The following is a 24,927-nucleotide window of genomic DNA, read 5'->3' as shown; positions in this document are numbered from 1 at the left end:
TATATATAGTCATGCAGGTAAATATCATCTCTGGAGCAAATTTTGTGCAGAATTTGGGATAATTTTACTCGGCCTACATAAAACATGCAGACAACTGATGCACATTTAAACAGACATATTTGGGAGACTATCCAAGATCTCCTTTGAAAGACTGATAAAGAACATAAATGAAGGAAACAAGCAGTTTAAATCAGATTTCAAAATAGGCAAGAAACAAATAAGGAAAAGGATCTAAAAACATTTTTTGGTCAATAGTGAATTTAGTAGAGACTACCCAGCTCTTATCAAACCAGTTTCCTGCTCTCTGTGGGTACACAATTGAACCATATTTTCTTGCCTTTCTTATAATCAGACATAGCCAGGGAGTTGTTCCAGACAAAGAAATGTAGGTAGAATTGGTCTGTAGAACTTTCAAAGTTGGTGCCAATAAAATACTCTCACACCATGGCTCTTCCTTTCTTTTGCCATTTTCCTGTTGAATGTGAATATCAAGTGTGACACTGGAAACGTGACTAAATGATAGCAGAATCCCCAGCCATCTTATTTTGTGTGATTACCTACATTACATATGGTATACATTCCCCAGCTGGAGACCCAAAACACCACTGAGTATACGAAGGAGAAATGATCATCTTTGTGTTGCATTCCTGAGATTCTGACATCTCTCTCTTATATGAATTGTTATGAACTACTACGGTTTTAAAAAAACAGAAGGTTCCTGAGTCCAAAATGCCTGCAATGTGAATCCAGTTGTTTTAAAACAACTATCTCAGAATATCTGTGTATATATTGATATATTTATATATACCTATATTATTATATATCTGTTGGATAAATGAGCATTTACACAAATATAAAGACACTAGTATGTGAATCACACGTGAGCACACACTGTTTATGTCATTCACCACTGCATGCTCAGTAACCCTATTGATGCCTAAGGATGATCTCAGCCAGTTTTTGTATTGTAAACACACTTATATACATGGCTCAGTTTATAAACCCTTGTCACTCTATATTCTTTTCCAAGGAATCCTCATTCACAATTTCCACTATCTTCTATTGAGATGAGATCACTATAACTCTATCCTGGACACTAATTTCGATTTTCCAGAATCCTTACATGCCACAGTCTCCAACTCTTAATTTTTAACTCTGCATTCACCACTTACCCCTCACAAGAAAAAAGACAGAAAGCTAAAAGGAAAGAAAATGAGCAAGAAAGTTCTGCTCCCCCTCTTTTTCTGTTTTCTCTAATGTTATGCATTTCTAACTCCTGTGCTCACAACCCAGGTATATCAATATGAATTCTCTGCCTCCCATACAAATTGTATGAGGAGCCCATCATTATTTCTGGAATATTTTGTTTTATAGTGCTTTCCTCATCAATTGCTTTCTTCCTTTTATCCCTACCAATGCCACTACTATATTCCGGACCTCTTAACCTTGCATCTGAGGGCTCGCAAAAGCTCCTGAAATCTAGTCCCAGCTCTTCCCCTTTCAATGCATTTTGCAAACTTCCTCTAAACCGTCTTTCCAAAACACTAGCTTCATGTCCCACTCTGTGACTGTTTCATAAACTCACACAAGTAGTGGTTTCCATGACTCACGGTACACAGTTTGAACTTGTTAGTTAACATAATGATTTTGAGGCCTGTCACAAGGGTCCCTTGAAGCCTCACCTCCGAGTATTCACCTTCTATGCCTCTAAGGTAAAGGCTAGTGCATGTCATCCGTACAACTTTCCTGCTGATTCAGAACACTACATATTTTAGTTAGGCTTACTGAGTGGATCATATCTTCCACATTTGTACTCTTCTTATAGATTTTCTTTTTAAATGTATATCCCTCATCTTTAGCTACTTAAATCAGGAAAAAAGAACAGAAATACTTTCTTATGCATTTATTTCTAATTCATAGCACAATTTAGATCTCCTTCCTTAGTCTGAACTTTTAGCTCAATTTTTATCTAATTTTTAATCAATTTTTATGTTAATTTTGTGAAATTACCCACATATTGTATGGAGATGTCCCTTGATTTCTGACTTATTTTGCTCCCAAAATAAACAGTTCTACCCTAAACATTTCATATAAGAATAAGCGCCAATTCTCACTATTTACAAACCCCATATTTGTGAAATTTCCTATTCTGCTAAAATGAATTTGTAGTCTCCAAATCAATATTTTTAGGGGCTGGGGATTTAGCTCAGCGGTTCGGTGGCCTGTCTTGCAAGCAGAAGGACCCGAGTTCAATCCCTGGTACCAAAAAAAAAATACTTTTAGCACTTTCAGTCAAACACAGATATGTGCAAAAAAGTGGAAAATTTGAGTCTCAGGGATTTCTAGCTGAGGCCAAACAAGGAAACACTCTTTCTGCTTATTGCAGCTTTCATATCATAAAATGCGTCCTACTAGCGGTCTACCTAGTGCTACCTTTTCCACACCTGTACCATTTCATTGGAGATTCTGCTATTCACAATGGCTACTGTAGCACTGGAGGGCCAGCCTGTGTTTCTGTGTGCAAGAAGGCTGTAATGTATCTTACAAAGAAATAACTATCATGAATAATGAGATTACCTTGCAAAGAAGTACACACAAAGAAGTAGAAAGAAGTTTGTCCACATGTAAATATATATATATTTACATATAATTATTCAATGTACTTGAAGAGTGATACAAAAAATGAACACACACATATGCCCACACTTAAAGAGATGAAGAAAAGAGAGGAGGAAGGAGGTTGGAAAGAACAAAGAGAAAAAAAAGAAAACATGAAGCAAAGAGAAATATCTTTAGTTATTCCTATGATGCCATTATGCTCTCTTTACTTGGTATTTCCTCCTAGACTATGTTAAATCCATACAAACGCAATAATAATAAGTAATAATAAATGAAACTTGTATGCTATTAATCATAATAAACATAATATTGAGGATGAGGAGGATGATAAATTTATTAAGCAATTATACTGCAAAAACTAAGAAAAATTTTGTGGATAATTTTTTTTTTATTCTGCACACTACAATTTTATCCTCATTTCAGATGATATAAAATGAATTTTGGTAAGTTCAGCTTGAAAGGGATCCAAGCGTAGAAAGGGATTTAAATAGGCGCTCTGAACCAAATACAACCTGTCCTAATTAATCATCATCTTCCTCCCCCATGGAATCCTAAGCTCATTGAAACTGTTAGAGTAGATATCAGGAACGGACTCATGATTTGGATCTCAGAATGTCAGAACAGAATTATAAATATCATCAAACGCTGGTCATGTGTGTGTGTGTGTGTGTTTGTGATAGGTCAGGTTTTCATTCAAATATAAGCTTTCTATAAATGAGGGAGGGTTATTCATGTAGAAGAATAATTCCTTACACTGGTCCTCTAAAATGCACAAGATGAAGATTAGGTCAAATCCCACACTCACATAGGTAGAGTTAATTGAGAAACTTTTCCATAAATCATTACGCCTCGGTTTTTTATTTCTTCTAATATTATGGCTCAGAGCAGTTTTTAAATTTCTGAAAATTTGATTGGCCAGAGTAAGGTAAAGATAATAGGCTTTTCCAGTACAATTTGCTTAATTTTATATGCATTATTAAATATTATTGGTAGGTGGTGTGATGAAGAAAAAGAATATCAGCTGTAAGAATTTTTCTTTTCAAATATTTTGTTATGTTTTTTATATTTATATATGCTTAAAAAATCAGAAATTCAATTCAAACAGATGATACTGGAGCTAAATATACTCAATGTATTTTCACAGAAAAGAAGCATTATTATATCTTGGTGCTATACGATATTGCACTTTCTTTTTTGGTGGTGGTACTAGGGGTTGAACCTGGGGCCATCACAAGCCAAGCCCTTTTTATTTGTTATTTTGCAACACGTTTTCACTAAATTACTGAGTTTCCCAGGCTCAGCTTAAAGTTGTGATCATATTTCCACCTCCCAGAACACTGGGATTAAAGGGTGCACCAACATCCCTATCCAGAGCCTCAGTTTACAAATCACACATACCGAGTTCTAGTGCAAGTCTAGTCTTCTCTATGTTGTACAATGGGACCCATTAAACGCAATGTGCAAGTATGTATAAAAACACCCACACCATCTGGGTATTGGTAGTAGGTAGCACAAATGAGACTATAAAGCATTTCAACCACAGTGCAGCAGATGATAGGAGGAACACAGAATGCAATCAAAATTATTATTACTTTTTTTTTTTTTTTTTTGGTATCGGGGATCGAACTCGGGTCCTTGCGCTTGCAAGGCAGGCAGCGGAACCCACTGAGCTAAATCCCCGGCCCGCAATCATAATTATTAACAGGAGTAGTTTTAATAGAATATGAAATACATTCCACCCCAGCTCAACCACTGATTAAACCAAATATTCCAAACTTCAAAATACTCTGAGGTTTATAATCACAAGATAGTGTTTTATTATTTTATTGTAAGCCAAAACATAAGAGAAACAAAACATCTGATTTTGTTTGTTTGTTTGTTTAATCTATGTGGTGGCAGATGCTTTGGAATATCAGTTTGCTTGGCTTCAAATCCCGCCTGGGAGACAGCAGGAGCACACTTCTGGGTGTTTCTGGGTGTGTCATGGATGTGTGACCACGGGTTCTATGGCTGGTCCTTCTCCCTTTTTCTCCCTTGCTCTGATTTCCTGTGTGGCTGTGAGCTAAGCAGTTTTGCTGTACTATGAACTTCTGTCATGATGTTTGTGCCTCGGAACCAGCTAATCACGGACTGAATCCCTTTAAAGCACAGGCCAAATTAAAACTCTCCTCCTTTATAAGTTGTGGGTGTCAGATACTGTATCCAGCAACAGAAATGCTGACTACCATAGTCTAACACCATCAGTAGGCAATAAATAGATTAAAACTTTCAACCAAATTAAAACTGGAGGTATATGCAAAGAATGCCAGAAAGTATTTATTGCTCAAAGGAATTACAGTCAGGCTAAGACAAAAAAGAAAGTCAAGCTTTTCAGCAAAACTCTTGTCTCCTTCCCACATCCTTTACTATAAAGTCTGTTACTTAACATGCAAAAGTCACTCTGAAAATCACAGGCCACCTGTGCATCTCTAAGGTAACAACAACAAAAAAGGAACGATTTATAACGTACACAGAATCTAAGGGAACCCTGAACATTTCACTCCCCGTGAATGAGCAGAGGAGAGGTCCCACAGCACCACAGAGAACTTCAGGCTGCTCATGTTTCCTAGCGACTTTCCACCGCAAATGCATCCCATAGTCCACTGCTCCTCCTCACACAGTGCTGCGGAGACCAGGGCCACTTACCCACTGTTGATGTCGTCAGACCGGAGACTTTTCCCCAGGATATCGCCATCACTCATGTATCCACCAACATCCACCTCAGAGGACATGTCCAGGTCACTGCTCGCTTTCTCACTCATGTCCACTTGTGCGATGTTTCCCAGCCGAGAGACAGTGGTTCTACGGAGAGGTGTTGTGTACATGAACCTGGAGGGGTCCGTGTGGATAAAGCGACTGGTCCCGCTGCGGGAGTAGCCGGCACCCATGGAGGGAGCATCTCCTGCCTGCAGTCGCGGACATGCCTGACCCAGCCTCCAGGTCATGGGAGTGGGTCGCCCTGCCAGATTGGGTATGGTCCTTCCGTTCACCTCTGTCGTCACAGTGCTGTCAAATGTTGTCTCCAGGGTGCTGTCAAATAAAATGAAGAAATAACTATACCATGGTCCACCAGGGCTACATGCCCAAAATGCATGAAGACTGGAAGCCCTCGAGTTAAAAGCCATGTCTTAGAAGAAGACGACTGGCACTTGAAAAGCTCAATTACTATCTAGGAGTATTTTGCAATTCTCATCACCTCTGTAGAAGTCAAAATGTGCAAAGGGCTATTCACTCACATTTGATTCTTGTTTTAAACACCGCATTTCAAATAAAACAAAATAGTTTCATTTTCGTAATGAACCCTTACCTTACATAACTTTTGAGAAATTTTCAGAAGTTAACTACAGTCAAGCTTGAATATTTTCTGCCACTACTCCCCAGACAAATTTTAACTGTAATTCCTGCTGTTGTCCTCTAGGGCAGGCAAGAGAATCCTCCCAGTAATGATGGTGGTAGTGGCAACAGCTAAGTCAGGTTGAAAGAGAAATTTTATGGATAAAGGGGGGAAACCAAGTCCCTGGGTATATGCTGCAAAGTTTCAGTTTCAAGATGATCATTAATTAATTGTCACATAAATTTCAAATGTATAAATAGTAAAGGATAATGGAAATTTCTTCTTCACACTGCAAGAGAAGTTAATTGCTTGATAATCTTTTCCTCTTTATTGACCCAAAGACACACAAAATTGAGAAAAACCTGTGACTTATCTGAGTCCCACGAAGACTAGACATAGTCTCTTCTAAATTCTGCCTCAGATCTGCTATGTTTTTAACTGTTCTCATTCTTCTTGTTTCAGGGTCTTCACCTGAAAATGAAGCATAACAATAAATTTGTTATTCATGCCATTTATTGTTCCCAGGATAATTATATACATAGATATACAATACAAACCTATCTTCTTAGAAGTAAAACAGTAGGAAGAAAATTCTGAATAACTGTGATCACCTAAAATTACAATTCTTCTTAATGCAAATAAAATGTGAATAGAAAAAATGTAATATTATAAGCAATAAATTTGAAATTGCATAAACACAATCATACTTGTAGGTCTATGACCCTGATCACTGCAAAATTAGTCATTTGAAAATATATTGTGCAGCCCTCTATGTAACTGAGCTTAACTTTATTTATTTATTTATTTTTACTTAATCTTGCCGTGACATTTTTTTTCCTCATTGAGTTAATTGGTACATTTTAGGTATACAGCACAGTTACATTCATCATTGGGATCTTGTACCTTTATATGACCGGTCTTGGTTCTCATTTTTCCCCTTATCCCTGCCCTCCCTTAACCCCCTCCTCCCTTCCCTATTTACAAATACTTTATTTCCATTTTTTCATTTTCTCATTTTTTTCTTTTCCCTTATTACCTTTCCCCTATCCTTCCCACTTCCTCTACACCTTTAGCCTGTTTCTTCCTATTTCACATTGTCAATTATATCATTAGGATCTTATGTACCATAATAGTTTTTCACACCAGAGAAACTATTCAGTACTTATACATGTGTGACTTATTTATTTCACTTAGGAGTATATCCTCAGGATGTATTCATTTTCCTATGAATGGCTCTAATTTCTCATTCTTTATGGCTAAGTGGTATTCCATTTTATACAAAAACCACAAGGACAAAAACCATATGAAAACGCATCTGACAAAATTCAACACCAATTCATAATAAAAACCCTGCAAAAATTGTTCTATAGATGGTCTATATCTCAATTTAATAAAGGCTATCTATGAAAAACAAATAGCTAACATCATGTTAAATGGCCAAAAACTGAAAATCTTCATGTTAAAATCAGGAACAAGATAAGGATGCCCACTGTCACCACTCCTCTTCAAAACAGTTCTGGAAACATTAGCCACCAGCAGTTAGGCAAGAGAAAGAAATTTAAGCAATAAAGATAGGAAAGGAAGAACATAAACTGTTATTATTTGCTGACAATATGATATTCTACATTGAAGACCCAAACAATTTCACCAAAAGACTTCTAGACTTAATCGACATTTTTAGCAGAGTAGCTGGATACAAGATAAACACTCAAAAATAAATACTCTTCTTATACACAAATAACAGATTCACTGAGAGAGAAATTAAGGAAACAATCCCTTTCACAATAACACCCCCCCAAAAAAAAGAAGTATGTAGGAATCAATCTAATGAATAAAGCAAAAGACCTCTACACTGAAAATTACAGCACTCTGAAAAAAAGAGATTGAAGAGGATATAAGAAAATGGAAAGATATCCCCTGCTCCTGGGTAGGAAGAATCAATATAGTGAAAATGGCCATCCTACCAAAACTGCTATACAGATTCAATGCAATGCCAATTGAAATTTCAACACTATATTTCACAGAACTAGAAAAAATAATCCAAAAATTCATCTGGAACCAGAAGAGACCTAGAATACCAAAAGCCATCCTAGGCAACAGAGACATGGAAGCGGGTATAATAATTCCCAATTTGAAACTATACTACAAAGCCACTGTGATAAAAACAGCATGGTACTGGCAATGAAACAGACCTGATGATCAGTGCAATAGATTGGAAGATAAAAAAACAATTCCAGATGTACTCAGTTACCTCATCTTTGACAAAGGAGCCAACCATCCTCAGTGGAGACAAGATAGCCTCTTTAATAAATGGTGTTTGAGAAACTGGATTTCAGGGCCGGAGATTTAGCTCAGTGGTTCGGTGGCCTGCCTTGCAAGCACAAGGACCTGAGTTCCATCCCCCGTACCAAAACAAAAAACAACAACAAAAAAAACTGGATTTCAACCTGCCAAAGATTAAAACCAGACCCTTATCTTTCACCATGCACTAAACTAAAATCCAAGTGGATTAAAGATCTAAATATTAAAAAAGAGTCACTAAATTTTCTGGAAGATAAGTTAGGCAGAACTCTTGAAGGCATTGGCATAGGAAAAGATTTCATGAACAAATCCTCAGTAGCACGGGAACTAGCAGAAAGTATGAACAACTGGGATCTTATCTTATTAAGAAGCTCTGCACTGCAAAAGAAACCATCAACTGAGCTTGACTTTAAAAGTCTAAAATTATTTAGATTTTAATTGTTTCAATACATCCCTGGTACTAAGTATACTCAGATTAGTTGGAATAGACATCCTTACAAAAGAAACTATATACTTAGACTTTGTTTTTATTTTTTTAATTATTACATGTTTGCAGTAACTAATGATTGGATTGCATTTATTGTAGAGAATCAGCACATACACATGAATACATCCCAATTCTATTTATGTTCCTTACCTTCCCCACCCCTCCCTGCTCCTTCCAACTCTTGCTCTGCTTCGCATGTGCAAAAGCTCCATTTTCATTTCCTCCTTAAATTCTTTTTCTTTTTCCTTTTTTTAATTTGAAGAATAAGTATGAGGCCTTTCTTACAGAAGCAATAGATGTCTTCAGTATTTTATTTGACTAGACCCGTGGACCAAGAGTCACAACACTGGATAGCTTTACTTTCAATTATTCTCCATGTTATATAGGCATGGAAAACATCCATGCTGTGACACTAAAATTAAAGTAAATTCCTAGGCATTGAACCCAAAATGGTTGTGTCTAAAACAAAACAAAACAAACAAAAAAGAAAAACCTCCAGCTCTGCCAGTGAGGTGAATGCTGCCCTTATCCCATGATCACCTAGCGTTTGGGGGCAGAAGTGCCCTTATTTTGTTTATGTTCATGCGATACTTCCCAGCTAATGGCTACAGATAACATGAAAAATATGGGAAGAGAATAGCGGTAGTACAGTGTTTATTCTATTTAATTGCCCAAGAGGGAAATGGGAGTTTTAAAAAGAGGAAAACGAAAGCAGAGAAGAAAAAAAAAAAAAAGAAAGGAAACAAGAAATAGATGGAAGGAAGGGAAGCCAGGAGGGAAACAGGGAAGGAACAAAAGATCATCTGAGGGAGGGCGTGGGGAAAAAGAAGAAAGAATTATAAACACATCGATTAGGATTAGGAAAGAGGAGAGGAGAGGGAGGAAGAGGAGGCTAGAAAGAAATGGAAGCAAAGGAAATAGAGCAGGAGGAGGATAGAAGAAATGGAAAAAAGAAAGAAAAGTGATGCAGGAAGATAGCATGAATCAAATTACACCCTGAATATTGTCACATAACTATAATCTGTTTAATAATCTAGATAGCTGTTCAGTCTGCTAATCTACTTCCTTAGCATTCAGGCAATCATTAAAAATATGTAGTACATATGACAAACATTCATAATCATAATTACAGAGTTGGTGGGATTTCAGAGATGATATCGTCTTACCTGTCAGCCATAGAACTCATCTATAAATCCTGTGGGACACAGCACCTGTCTTTGCCCGAAACATTCAACACTATAAAGTTTTCCATGTCTCTTTCCAATATTAGGAAGGAATAAGTGTAAAAACATTTTGGGGGAATGTGCCACAATTTGTTGCTCTTTAATTTCTACCCAGTAGCCCCAGTGGCTCTGCAACCAACTGAACAAACTCACAGTTCTTACCATAGTAGCCACTACAATACAAAAAGACAGTGGCTAAGTCCTGTGTTTTCATTTTCAGCAAAACATTACTTTGAGCATTCACTACTCCTCATCCCAGATGTTTGTTAAAACAGTTGCCATTCTGCTGTCAGTCTTTCATTATCTTTAATTTATAGATTGCTTGAATAATTAAAATGTGGTTAATAATAGCACTAGTACTTCAAACTGAGGAGATGCTGAATAACTTCCTTAAAGTAACCATATATTTAAAAAAATGTAACATTACATTTTGGTACCTCATGCACATGGCGTACTTTTTCTATGCTAAGTAAGGGCATGAAATCTAATCCCATAGATTAACATACTTTTTAGAACTCAGAACTACTAATAACCCTTGAGACTAACTATATTCTCCCCAGAAACTTTTACCATGCTTCTCATTAACATAGTAAAAATCATATTAAATAGCTCAAAGAAAGTCTACTTTTCACTTTCAAGTAATCTGGTAGATCCTTTGAAGCAAAAAGAAGCTTTTACAGGGAAATTCGAAAGGATGGGAAAAGAATATCACTATATCCAAAGGAAAGGCAGAAGTAACAAAGTGACTGATACAACTAGGTCAGCCAATTTTTCAAATGCTCTGTCCCCTGACCCTGACTCCATTGCCTCTAGGAGAAATTTTAGAATGTAATCAGGCTGTATATCAACCACCTGAATTCCACTTGATATATGAATTATTTTCAATAACTTTTTAGTATTAATTTTAGGAACCCAGTATTTTTAGACATTCTGTTTCACCAAAACTGTTTATATCCACTTTGTTTTCATCTAAATTTCCTTTTTGTAATCCAACAGCAATCTTAGATCTTGAGACTCTGAATTCACGGCTTATTTTTGTCATTCTCTTCATCTTTCAGAAACATGGCCCTCCTTGCTCCTTTTGTTCTCATCACTCCATCGCTCGTGACACTTTACCACTCATGACAATCAGAGAGACCTTTCCTCCCAACACTTAGTGAACAAACCATAATCACTGTCTGACTCATGTCATGAATGACAATAGCCAAAGCAAAATTTATCACAGTAAATGTTTTCAATGACCCAGGAAAGTCAAGCTAAAAACAAAGTGCACTTACAAACCCCCTAAGGATTGACTGCACTGTCTGAAATATTCTATACATTGGTATTCAAATGATGTCCAGAGGCTTTGGTGGTAGTGGGGTGAGGCAGAAAAGGCCAGAATGAAAGCACATATAGTATTAGATGTTTACTAAATAAATAAGCACAAACCCACATGAAAGAGATTTAAGAAATTCCCAAATGTATTCTCTCTTACTTGTATAATCTCAGAGTTGACTGTTACTCCTGAAGGAGACTTGTGATGTGTCCAACACAATGGCAGCAGCTTTGTTGCATTCTCTAGAATGGCACATTCTGAAATCCACTTGAGTTTTCAGTACTAGCACAAACTATTTTTTCATTGCTTATAAAGTCTTCTGTATGAGTAGATTACAGAATAACAGCCTTAATTTGATACTTTGACAAATGGACCATTTGTGTGATCTGGTCTTACTTTTTAAGCTTTAATTATATGTAGTATAATTAAGACTTCCAGCACTGCTATTGTTGAACAGAAATCAAATTATATATGAACCTGATTGACAGAAAATTATATGCTCTACACCACGCACATTACTTACGTCATTATTTAGAGTATAGCTGTTTGACCTCTTTTGAGGTTTGGGAATGGCCCAACAATGATTTAGATAAAAGTTTTAAACTCATCTGAAAAATTCTGACATTGTGGGAAAAAGAACAAAATATGGCCAACAACCTAATAATTACATTTAAAATATTTTCCTATAGAATTTTAGCACATTCCCTGGCACACTCCCTGGTCTGTCTAGTTTATTAGGATAAGCAAGAGTAAAAGTTGAACTTAAGGAACCCTGCTTAAAACTTAGAAGAGGCCATTTTGAATCACAAGCAGAACCTGGCACATGGCAGAAATTCTGAAATTGCTATGTGTTGTGAGCTGGGATATATTCACCTACTTAATGCATTTTTATATACAGAAATTCAGTGGAATGATTAATTATCCAGATATATGACTATTGATATTGGAGCTATTTCAATATCTTCTTACCTTATTTTTTACTTGCAGTTTTGAATACTGGGATCACTGGTGTTGAGGGGGTCTCAGGGAAGTAATATAAATACAATAAGCAGATACTCTGTTCCAAAATCAAGGCATACACACTTCTACTGAGAGGCTGTCCTCTGACAACAATGTTCCAAGTTATTTGTGTATGGAAAAGCCCTGTTTCATATATATACTCACCCAGAGCATGCTATAACTCAACAGAGCAACCAACAAACACTGCCAGAGTACTGCACCCTGTTCATATAGTTCAAAATACTTACATAAGAGATACTTAGAAAAAGAGAATGCTATCATTTTAGAAGCAAAGATGAATATTGTTGTCTGATTTTACAGTGGCAGAGATTCTAAAATAAATGCAAAGAAAAAAATTCATAAGGATTAGAATTCTTCCTGCCTTTGTACTGCATATAGCTCTTTTATGAGAAGCAGTTCACCAGAGAAGTCACATAATGGTGAAGGGGTAAATCTTCAGCGTCTGTGTACTCAGGGTATTCAGATTCAGGAACCACTATTCTAACAACTGTAGAAACATTACTCTTTCAAAGCCAAGCTGACTTGAAAAATTTAGCTGTCTTTGCAAGCTTTCCTCTCCTAAAGCTGGGTCAGTGAAACAGTCCAGACAACCTCATGTAACATCTTATTACTCGAGGGTTTACATAAAGGAATAAAACCAAACCTATATTTAGCATTGGATGCATGAATCAGAAACAAAGAGATCACTAGCCAGGTATAATTCTCTCAAGCTTAAGAACCACGAAATGAAATCCTTTGTGAAAATACACATTGACATAAAATACGATGTGCTGAATGGTTTAATGCCTAGAGAGTTTTGAAAAATGGAATGTATTACAAAAATATAGATTGGTAGAGCACTGAAACTGGAAATATCAATTAAAATGTACCCATTTTAGATTAGACAAGTAGCAGACTTGGCAATTAAAGTTTAATCACAAAACTGAAGTCACTGCACAACTTCATATTTGTATGTTATTACTGAAACTCACCAAAAAAGGCTAGTCTATAAAGTATGAAAAAAGTATGTAGTGATCAGCATAGTTTGAGTTGTTATAATCTACACATTCAGGAGCAGATTTTGCCAAACACCAAAAGATAAACAATGTAAGCAAGAAGCAGTGGCAGCCTCTGAATTTCTGAGAGTGTTGGTAGAATGCAGGGAGCTTATCTCTGAGGTATATGAAAGGGCTATCTATTCAGGTTAGTTGGAGGCAGCAGAAGAAACTTAGCTATAGAGAAAATGTATCCAAAAGGCCCTTCATTCTTCATTCCAGATGTGAGGTAAGGTCACCTTCAGGGAAGCTGAACAAACAGACTTCATTAATGCCTAAGTAACAAAAAGATGCTCGGAGTTTCAAGAGGTTAACATTTATTTATGGAGATCTAGAATGTACTGGACAGCAGGCCAGCAATACTTAGGGCAGATGGCTGGTATTTACTTTCTCCAATTAGACTTTACAACTGGTCCTCACAGCTCAGCTTTACAAAGAAAATCATTTGAAGAAGCAAAGAATTTTTAAAAATCGAGTAAGTATATTTAAAAAACATCAGTCTGAAGAATGGAAGGTAACTAACCAACACAAGTAATTTCATCGGAAATTCCAAAATTTGTTAAGATCCTACTCACGTTCTTAACAGCAAACTGGACTCACCCCATAAGTCAGAGTAAAGTGCCTGTTCCAGGTCGCCAAGCATTGTAAGAATCACATCCTCATCCAGGTGAGCGGTCCCTTCCCTCAGGCAGCTTTCCCCCTCTTCCTCCACCCAGCTTCTGCTGATACTGCTTGGCTTCAAGGATGAGTTTTCATCTTCAGACCTACTGTCTTCATCGCTCTCACCTTCCAAGCCCCTTCTTGCAGACCAGTCCTCCAAATCCTCGCTGCAGGAGTGGCTGCCTCCTGCAGGCAAGAGGCTCCAGGATCCTGAGCTGCCGCTGTGATACAGAGACTGCACAGACCGAGAGAGAAACCTGGATAGCGAGCGCCTCTCTGCATCCTGGGATTCTCTCTGACTGGCCTTTGCGGCATTGCCAAACCAGTTGGAGATGCGCACAGTGGGTCTCCTCTCCCCTTCACTGCTGAGGGAAAGACTGGTGAGAGACTTCTGTTTCTGAAGGCATGCCCCTTTTCTCCTTACTTCTTTGCTTCGAAACACAGAGAGTTCAGCAGGCCGTTGCATGGTTCTTCTAATGTTTTCCTTCCTTCAGTTGGATTTCATTTTGTCTTTCTACACTGAAATTACAAGCGGCTCTTTTGCTTTTAATTAACACATACATGCAAAAAAAAAAAATCTCAGTCTCAAACATTCACAGAGAATTCTGGAGATACAGTAGCTATAACCATTTGCCCACATTTGAGCCACATCCCTTCAGTGATAAGTAGTACTCACAAATATTTTGATTAAATACATTTGAAGCATAAAAGAGTTCAGCAAAGACTCTGCTCTAGCTGAAAAGTAGCCCAGGAAGCCAACTATGTTTTCCCATCTTCATCCAATCGCATGTCTCAGCAGGGTGATGCGCCCACGTTTCTCTCTATTGCTTCTGCGTTCCAAAATGCAAGGTAGTGAAGCACGAAGGATGCCTCTTGCTTTTTTTCCCCCTGCCTCTCACCAGTCTTTAATTTAGGTCTCTAACCCTTTACTCTAATGAGCTGACACAGTGCAGCAAGTACAGCCTCTGCATCAGAGCTCAGCGAGAGCTGAAATTAAGCACGGAAGCCCAGCCCCGCACGAGCCTCTAGCGTTTAGTATTCCACCTGCATTCTCAGATCTATGGCTCTTCCTTGCTGCTGCAGTGGAGGCTGCTGGCTGCCATGGCAGCAAACATCCTGCTAAATTAAAACAGAGGCACGGAAGCAGCTGTCCAGCCTAGAATGCCACAGGTTTCAGAGCCAAGCTTGAATGAGACGCTATACTATCAACCCGCTGCACATTTACACGACTCTCAGCCACCCCGCCTCCAACACGGACACACACAGACTCACATACACAACCCCCGCTCGGATGCTGAGAACGGCAGACTAATTCTCTATAGCTGCAGGCAGCTGAAGCAGGCAGAGCTGCCTTCTGAATGTTGGGATTTGTGCTGTAAAAGCACAAATCAAATTGAAGAATGCAAAGGACCTAAGAAACAGAGCATGACATCCTCTACTCACTGACAGATAATGCTTTAAAGGCAAACACTTCACTTCATCTTTAAAAGAACAAATTGAAGCCTTTTTTTCAAATTGTGAAACTACTTGGTAAGACCACACTGTGCTGATAATTTCTATTTTCTCCTTGAAAAATAATAGCAATTATAATAATATATTTATATATTACATAATAGAAATACAATAGCAAAAATAGCCAGAAAGATTTTTTCCCCTAATATTCTGATTCAAAGCATACAACTGAAGTTTATGGTCAAGTGTACAGAATATAATACTGTGACAGAAGGCACAAAATGCACATCATGTGTTTTGATACCGAGCATTTCTTCAAGACTATTCCTGCACCTATCACAGCATAATCAACTTCATTTTTGATATTTTGATAAAAATAGAAAGCCTAAAAGATAAATTTTTTAAAATTTACCTTGCCCTGATTGTGTATTACAATACAGTAATGACAGTCTGATTTTTGAAAAAACTTTGAAAAACAAACATATGGTAGAGTTGAGATTATGTGTACCATGACAGTAAAGGAGAAAAGTTTAAAAGAAAAAAGTTTTCAGAATTTTTTGCTCACTAGTAACCCTTACTAAAAAAGGAAGTGAAAAATATACATAAACACTTAATTGTTTTATTCAAATTGATGTATAAATCCTCATCATTGTCAGAGCTAGTATGGTAAAAGTAATTGTGATTTTTCTGCCTCCTACTACTAAATCTCAACTAGGAAAAGATGCCTAATTTCCTAACTACATAAATTAGCATTATAATATGCAATGCTTATATCTTTACATATGATAACTACTTACTTTGCAAAGTTAATTATGCCTTTTGTCCCCACTCAAGGTAAATCATAGTTAGATCTAGTTGATAGAGCTATAGAAGAAAATTATATTGAAAGAACAGCTACTATCTGTGATAAACTTTTGCAAAAAAATATCAATTGAAAATGCTGATTGCCAATTCTTGTGTGTGTGTGTGTGTGTGTAGTATTGGAGGATCAACTCAGGACCTTGTGCTTGCAAGGCAGGCGAGCTAAATCCTCAGCCCTGACTGCCAATACCTTACTTTTAAAAAATTGTGTCTATAAGCTATAACCTCAGATAAAATTAATACAAATTACAAATCATCAAGTCTGCCAATTATATTTCCAAAACATAATCTTATTAAAATATTTTTTAAAAGATGAGAATGCCATTCCTTTTGGTATTGTTGAGAAGATTTTTTTCTCTTTATTTTGAGTCAATGTGACTCAGTAAATTTTTAGGTAATGAAATCACAGTGAAATTTGTTTAATTTATGAAGCTTTGATTTTTTGACATTATATATATATATAATACTATATAGTATATATATATATATATATATAGTGTATACTATATATATAGTATATAGCTTGTGCCCTAAGGCCTGTCAGATTCACCAAAAAGCATACCCTACTAATTTATATATCAATTAATTGACCTGATTTATCTATAAATAAAAGCAATAATTATGTTCTTTTTTACATATGAGTGCAAATATACCAATTCACTTAAACAGTGATTCTCAAATTTAAATGTTCAGAACCATTTTGAGGATTATAAAAAACAGTTTATTGGGCTCCAGACTCACCTCTGCTCATCAGCAGGTCTGAGAACATACTGAGTCTGCATTTCTCACGTTTCCAGCTACTGCTCACTCTCCCTTGAAAGCTACTAGGCTGAAATAAGTGGTTTTCAAACTGAGGGTGACTTCACCTGAAAGGACATTGAACAGTGTCTGGGAACATTTTTGCTCAACTTCACAACTGAGGTGGGTGATGGATGACATCTCAGGAATAGAGGCCAGTGATGCTGTCAAACATCCTACAATCACATTTCTGAGCCACATAACAATTATGCAGTCTATAATATCAATAGAGCTAAGGTTGAGGAATCCTGATTTGGAGTGCCTTTCAAAATCAATGATGCATTTTTGCTGACATTAATGTCCATGCTTGCAGCACTGTTTCAGGAATCCTGTATTCCAAGGCCCGTGATCAAAGAGCAATTCCGAGCTGAAACATGTTAATCTCATGAAAGAGAAAAAGGAGAGATGAGTGATCCAAGCAATAGTTTTTGAAGGTTCTGCTTGGGAATGGCCCATGTCATTTTTCAACTTATATCCTATTTATCAAATCTAATCACAGAGTCTGTCATGATTCAGTAGGACAGGATATATTATCCTCTTGCAAGGGAGAACCCAGGAATGGATCGACAAAGAAAAGAAAGCAAAGAAAAGAGAAAGAAGGTGCTTGTAGAGAAAGACCATAAATATCTTGGAAAAATATCCCTAATAAAAAACACTTCAACAGGGGATGTTTCCTTATTTGAAAATATTAACTTGTAGTTTCTATTATTTTACCTTCCCAATTAGTCCACAAGTTCACCAAAAACAGTAGTAAGAGACCTACTTACTGGTCCATGGAGACCTCACTCCCTATTGCATTGAGGGTACAATTTTATGATTGTACTTATACTTATTTGGATTCACATATAGAAGAGCATATTACACCAGGTCAAGGAGGAAGCCTTAGTGAAAGGACATAAATACCTGCAGCCAATAGCAAACATGTAAATCATTCTGATTTTGTCAAGGCCTAAAATGAAGCTACTAAAATGTTCTGGAAAGGAATGATTTTCAGCTCTTCAGTAAACATAAATAGAATGTATCTGTCTAAGGAAAATATCTAAACTGATTTGAATTACTTGAGCTTGATCTACTTGATCTTTATAAACATTCAAGAGAAATGAAATTTAAGTAATCATTTACAAAGGTTTTAGATGCCAGATATTTCTCATTATTTAAAAGGAAGTCTAGTAACTCAGAAAAATTCATGTAATTTTGAGTTCACCGTTTGGTTTTGACTTAAATGCTTACTTCTACAAGGATTCCTTGAATGTATATGATTATTGCTACTAGCCTTTTAAGAAATGACACGTCAGCTTTATTGACACTGAGTCAATTTGGCATCTATCAACATTTTTCAGTTGAATATAAATTCCAGAAAAGGTTAAAAAGTGCGTTTAACAAATGTTACATGTGGTGTTCGATATCCTCATGCAAAAGAAAAGAGCAAATGTGAGCCTATGCAGAAAAGAAGAGTCATAGAATTTCTTGAGTGATATGAGTTGAATGAAAATTTGGGCTCATTTTGTATGTGGCAGGACCTCTTGGCACTTGATGAAAGGGATGTCCTCAGATGACAAATTATTTAATGAACAAAACTCAAACCAAAGCTGTAAAGTCTCCACCACCAACTCAGCCAGCCTGTAATATCAAGCTCACAATGCAATTCTGAGAAGACAGGCTAGAAGCAATAAGCTTATTTATTCTTTGCTGCAAATTACATAATACATAATAATTATTGGAACCACCATCATTAAACCAGTCCATGTCACGAAGTTTTCTCCAAAAGAACAGGATAAATGAAAGAAACTTTGAGGGTTATACTTAAAGACTTTGGAGATATTCTTGAAGATGTGTTAAGACCACCAGATTGCAAAAGTCACGTCACTCATTTCTGATGATTGCCTTCATACAATAACTTACATTTTTACATTTTCTACCATTTAATGACTTTTTTATAATTTGCAGTGAGTTATCGCGTTGATGAAGATGTCAACAGCTAAGTTTCCCATTTAAGTTAGTGAATCCCTCTAACAAGTTGGCATTGTAGTGTGAACGATGTTCGCTCCTTAACAGTTTTACAAATCTTTATACCTCATGTATCTTGTGGGTCATGCAACAGAGATTTTACATTTTTTTTTAACTACAGGAGTTTTCTGTGTAGCGTGTATAAGTTGCAGAGAGGTTGGGAAGAAGTAGTTTCAGAAATGGGTTATCCAGGCCACAGACATTTCTGACTGTGGCCTTTGGATTATTCTCTCCTGCTTTTGGTTCTCTATTTTCTTTTCTCTGTTGCTGTGAGGATGAAGTAAATGCTAGAAGTGCCAAGCTTTTGGAGAACATCTCCTTCATAATAGTCTTGGGAATATTTTGAGATTGAGTTTCATTTGTTATGACTTAAATAGGTTGGGCCTTTTTGTCCAATCCTGAAACTGTTGAGATAGGATTGCTTTGATTGGCTGTACTTGGGCCAGTTTCATTTAGTGCTATGGAAAGAGAATGATCCCCAAAGAAAATCAAGGTACTTGCATCCAAAAATGAGACAATGGTATTTGTCAAAAAAACTACACCAAGATTTCAGCATAAGCTTACTGTGCAGGCAAAGGTGGTTAAATGACAGATTGCCAAACTCCCCTAGACTCCTTTAAATCACTGTATATAATTTTTCATTTTTATATTTGTACTATTTTCAGACATCTTCAAATTACATAGGCTTCAAAATATATAAAAGACTGGGTCTTAGCCTACGAAGACTAATTTTATCAGTGTTGTATATCATGAAAATCATTTTACTCGGGAAGCAAGATCTAATTATTTCCCACTAAAGCCTTACACCAACCATGACCAATGAAGAGTTCAACAGCTGCAATAATGCTGAAACTTGGGGTTATATCAATGAGCTACAAAGACCCTAATGAATCCAGGAAAAAATGTCACATTTTACAAAAAGAAACTAGTGAACATAATAAATAGAATTTGCTTTCAGTTCATTGTCATGAAGTCATCTCTGGAATATTGTTTTCTCATTTATTTGTATACCAAGATTCTACAACCTACATGTCTAATCTTCCTTTAAGACCTGTTTTACTCTTTACAACTACGTTAGTGGCTCCTAAATGTCAATTAATTCACTTACTTGCAATTTTAAAGTTTACCTATTTGTTCCTTATTGAAACAGAGGAGAGATGGTAATAGTCATGTTTGTTTCTCCAATTTTTGGGATACCTGACATACATACAAAGTGATGATTACTCAAAAGAAGGGAAGAACAGCCCCATAACTCTCAGAAATCCTGAGTTTATTAAGACCATAAAGTCACTTCAGATACAGGAAACTAAAGGAAAAATCCAAACAAGCAAATAATAGCAATACAAAGGCCAGAATTCATTTCTTGAAATACTTAGAACACTTGTCTTCTCACATTTGCTATTATCTTCTACGAAATGTTCTGTGGGTCAGTCTACGCTATAATCCAGTACCAAAGTCAGGCACTCCTCCAGTTTGTCATTGTTCTAGTAGCTAGAATCTAGTAGCAAAAATAGAAGTAAGAAGAAGCAGGAGAGATATGAAAGGTATGGAGACTCCGAGAAAGGAAAGTCATGTGAATATACAAAAGATCTTATGGGCTTTAAACTTCTGAAAGGTTCATTCTTTTATAGATATTTCCTCTATCAGTATGTTTTTATCCTTCTTCTATTTTTACACGTTTTTTAAAAATTTAAGCTCATCAGAGAGTGTTTATGAACTGTTATATTGCTTCTCTTGAATGAATAAATATTTTAATTCTCAGATTATTCAGTAAAGGAGTCATTAAAATCAAATTTTTGATTTCCACTTTGCTGAATGCCTTCTGCTGAGTGCTATTCACCCTAAGTTCACTATGTACTACTTTCTGCCTGCCTTCCAAAGCCAAAGGTGTCATTCCTAACTTTCCCATCTATTATATAACTTTCTTGATACTTGAAAATTACTAGGCTCCTCCTTCACCGTGGCTTTCATTTCTAGACACGTCAATTGCATTAACTTCACTTTTACACACATTAATTGAGTAGCAACTATATACCAACCCTTCACTGGGTATATATCAACTGATCAAACAGAAAAAAATAGAGATGAAATAGCTGAACTCTGGATATATTTGAAAATATAATTATTCTAGGCTATCTTAGATTGTTTAGTATCTTAGTTCTTAGAATAAGATACAGTGAGTCTAGAGTATCATCTGAATTTGTTTCATCTCTGAAATGCTGAGACAAAATAGTAAGAGTTCTAATACTGACAAATATCTCACAAAACTGATTCATATATACACTACTTGTTCATAAATTCAGATAGCAAACAGTACCCCAGAAGACTACAGGATTCTCTATTGGATTAGACATCAGGTGTAAAAGATGGGAAGAAATCACAAAGGGTTCTAACATTTCAGGCTTGAGCAAGTGGATAGATGAATTATCATTCAACAAAGTAGAGAAGATCAAAATTAAGTTTTTGAGGAATAAAGGGAGATCAGAGGGAGGAGAGAGGATGGGATAAAAAGGAAAGAAAGAGAATACCAAAAAGCAGCAAATAATAAAGCTTGAGGAAGACCGAGGGAATTTGGTACTTTGGAAACCACAGAAACACATTATTTTTTATTGATAATGAAGATTAAACTTGGGACCTTGTGCTTACGAAGCAAGCAGCACTGAGCTAAATCCCCAGTCTTAAAGCAGAAACATTCTCAGAGAAGGACAAATGACCGACCAGAGATGAGTAAGATGAGGCCTGAGACTGATGGTCAGAGTTGTCAAGCCTTGTTGACATTATATTCACTGGAAGAATGGTTTCAATGGAAACATGGGACTAAAGCTCGGTTACAGCAGGGTTAGGAGATAATGGTAGAGGAGGTAAACTTAGATTAAAGGCTACTTTTTGTGAGGGTGACACATAACTGTGTACCTTACGTACACCTTGTAATACCTTTGATACATAAATATGTACAATTATTACTTGTGAGTTAAGAATAAGTAACTTTAAGAACACAGGTGTACTAACACTGTTGCCTAAAATTGCCGTCAGGCTATGTGCATAAGGTCTATATGAAATAAATAAATTCCATGTTAGACTTGGGTCCCATCCTATGATATTATGTATGTGCAAATATTCCAAAATCTGAACATATCTGAAATCAGGCACACTTCTGGCTAGCTCTAAGCAGTTCAGATAAGAGATGCTTACCCTGTACTCAATTTATAACCTACAGACCACAAATAAATACCATCCCTCTTCCACAGTCTCAAGTTTGCATTGAGACATTTTCTCTACCCCACTATAGATAAACTTTAAGCAGACATCAGTAAGGATGACACCATCAGATAGGACTCGTTTCAGCAGGTACTTTGTTTTTCTTTCTTTAAAACTATGATTCTATATAAATAATTCATTACTACTACAAAATAATATTATTCCTTCTATTGAATCCATTGAAAGATTATATTAAAGTCTAGCATATATTTCACTTTCACACTATTGAAAAAGTCAGCATATTAAAAGGAAATATGAAAAATAATTAGATATTAGACAGAATAAGAAACTGTATGAAAAACTAAATATCAATTATTTATTCAATCAGGCCATTTAATGATATACTAATTTCAGAAAACAATGCTCCTTTGTGAAATTCACTATTGCAATTAAAATTCTATTAAATTTATTTTCAGCTAGAGATTTGATCTCTGGTACTTTATAGGCATATTGAAAACATGTATGAATAAAAAATATTGGAAGTGTATGCTTTTCTGTTATATCAGGTTTATAAAACATCTGGTCACAATACAAATACTCAGCATCATTCTGGCTATGGTACTTTATAGAGCTAAGAGAAAGCCACTTCCTCCAAGTATAGGAAAACTCAATAAATACAGTCTGCATAGTCACGTCTTTCTATCCACAGTTTCTACTGCTTCCCTACACTGGCCCTTTGCTGTATTCACCAATGGAAGTCTCTGATGCCTACTGATCACTAATGTTAATTCCAAAAGTACCATAGGGTATAACATCTGCCATTGTTGTCAATATGTACTGGAAGACATTGCACTAATGCCTGAGTTTGGCAGTGTTGTAGGACTGCTAAAGTATTGATGTTTCTTAACTCCCTAAACTGTGATAGTGTTATTTTCATGAAATTAGGGCAATAATTATTCTTTGAGTTCTTGGAATAGTACAGTAATTATGACAATTGATTAGTTCATTTAGTTTTTTTTTTCTTTGTACTTACAGGAAGGGTAAGGCAGATTTATTGGAAAAAACAAACACATTTCTACTTTTATGCATTCTTAGAAGCAGATAAAATCTTAAACTCACTCTTTAGGAACAGTATATTTTGTTAAGAAGTTACTTAGTTCTTCATGAGTGTAGATCAGTATATAACAAAGTTACATCAGAGATTTTCCATGTAGGCCTGGGCTTATCTGAATTCCAGGAAAAACACTGGGCTAAAGCTAAAAAATCTGTTTAATGCACTTAAAAGTCTGATAAGTTATATCTGGGGCATATATATTTTTCATACAATACCTACATATATACAATGAAATATTTCCCTAGATTTCTTCCCAAATGTACATTTGAAGCCACTATGCAGAAATGTTCTAAATGATACATCACCGAAGATAGAGCAGATCTGAATCAGAAAAATTCACATCAGCATTTGATTGTTAGTATATTTTTAATCTTCAAAGACAACAGTAAGTTTCTCCAGGTTTTCTTTATTTTCAACTTGATTAAAGGCAAAATGACCTACAGAACCATCGTTTGGAAGTACTCCCGCTTTTTTCAGAGCACAAAGAAATCAAAACAGAATAGCCATATAGCTAAGAGTCTCTGAAACAAGAGAAGCACGAAGTACACAGCTGCAAAAGTATGTTGTTAGTGTAATTTAACAAAAGATTTAGAGACATTACAAAAATTCTGATATTAGACCTCCTCATTAATTAGGTCACTTACCAGATATTTCCTCCAGGCACTGCTTAGCAGTCTTACTGTAGGATGAATCTATCTTTGTAGGACTGGTACAGGAGTCTGCAGACGGTAAAGAGGTCCCTTCATTTTCTGAATGTGCTCTGAAATTACCCAAGAAGATAGAAGTGAGTGGCAATTGTAGTCAGCAGTGATTCATCAAAGTGGAAGTTCTCCAGCATAAGAGGAAATCAACTTATTACAAGGTAGTTTTTCTTTATGACTGGATGTTCCCGGTTTGTCTGTCTGTAGGGAAATTTGGTATTTAAAAAATAAATCAATAACTCCAATAGGAGATACTAAATCAAATACCTTGGACTTTTATAAATTTGAAAGCTTATTACTACTAATAACATTATATTTTTGAGCAATAGAATCAATAGAGTTAAACTGTCAACTTTTGGCTGATTTGGAGAAAATATGGCCAAATTTTGTTTTATAAGAAAATAAAAAGCAGAGTTGGGGATTTAGTTTAGTGGTGCCACCGCCTGCCTTGCAAGCACAAGGTCCTGAGTTCAATTCACAGTACCAAAAAAAATTAATAAAATAAAATAAAAATAAATAAAATAAAATAAAAGCATTGCAACACATTTTAAATTCTTTGTTTTACATGAAAATCCTACAAAATACATCCTAAAGTATGAGTAAAAATAAATAATGAATTTTCTGTAGGGTATAAAAATTATGATTACTTTACTGTCAAATATTTCATTGAATGTTAGTCTACCAAAAACAAATTACCATTCTTAGATTTACCTTTTATGTTTTATATTTGTGTGCATGTACACATATGTGATTGTGTGTGT

At 36.0% G+C, this 24,927-nt stretch overlaps 1 protein-coding gene across 4 annotated transcripts in view; it reads right to left on the bottom strand.

The window, feature by feature from the left end:
* Positions 1–24,927, bottom strand: part of Nav3 (neuron navigator 3) — a 772,995-nt gene that overhangs the window by 140,967 nt on the left and 607,101 nt on the right. For all 4 annotated transcript variants that reach the window (XM_019209835.2, XM_033763794.1, XM_010639521.2 and 1 more), the window contains 3 exons: positions 24,110–24,225; positions 6,355–6,463; positions 5,305–5,688 (listed from right to left, as the gene is read on the bottom strand). In XM_019209835.2, coding sequence (XP_019065380.1) covers positions 5,305–5,688; positions 6,355–6,463; positions 24,110–24,225 — 609 coding nt within the window. The remainder of the gene's footprint in view (positions 1–5,304; positions 5,689–6,354; positions 6,464–24,109; positions 24,226–24,927) is intronic.

Source organism: Fukomys damarensis, unplaced genomic scaffold (assembly GCF_012274545.1).
Source record: "Fukomys damarensis isolate Sample0158 unplaced genomic scaffold, DMR_v1.0_HiC HiC_scaffold_15, whole genome shotgun sequence".
Lineage (NCBI taxonomy): Eukaryota > Metazoa > Chordata > Mammalia > Rodentia > Bathyergidae > Fukomys > Fukomys damarensis.
Note: the sequence above shows the minus strand (reverse complement) of the source record. Positions and strands in the feature narration are given on the sequence as shown.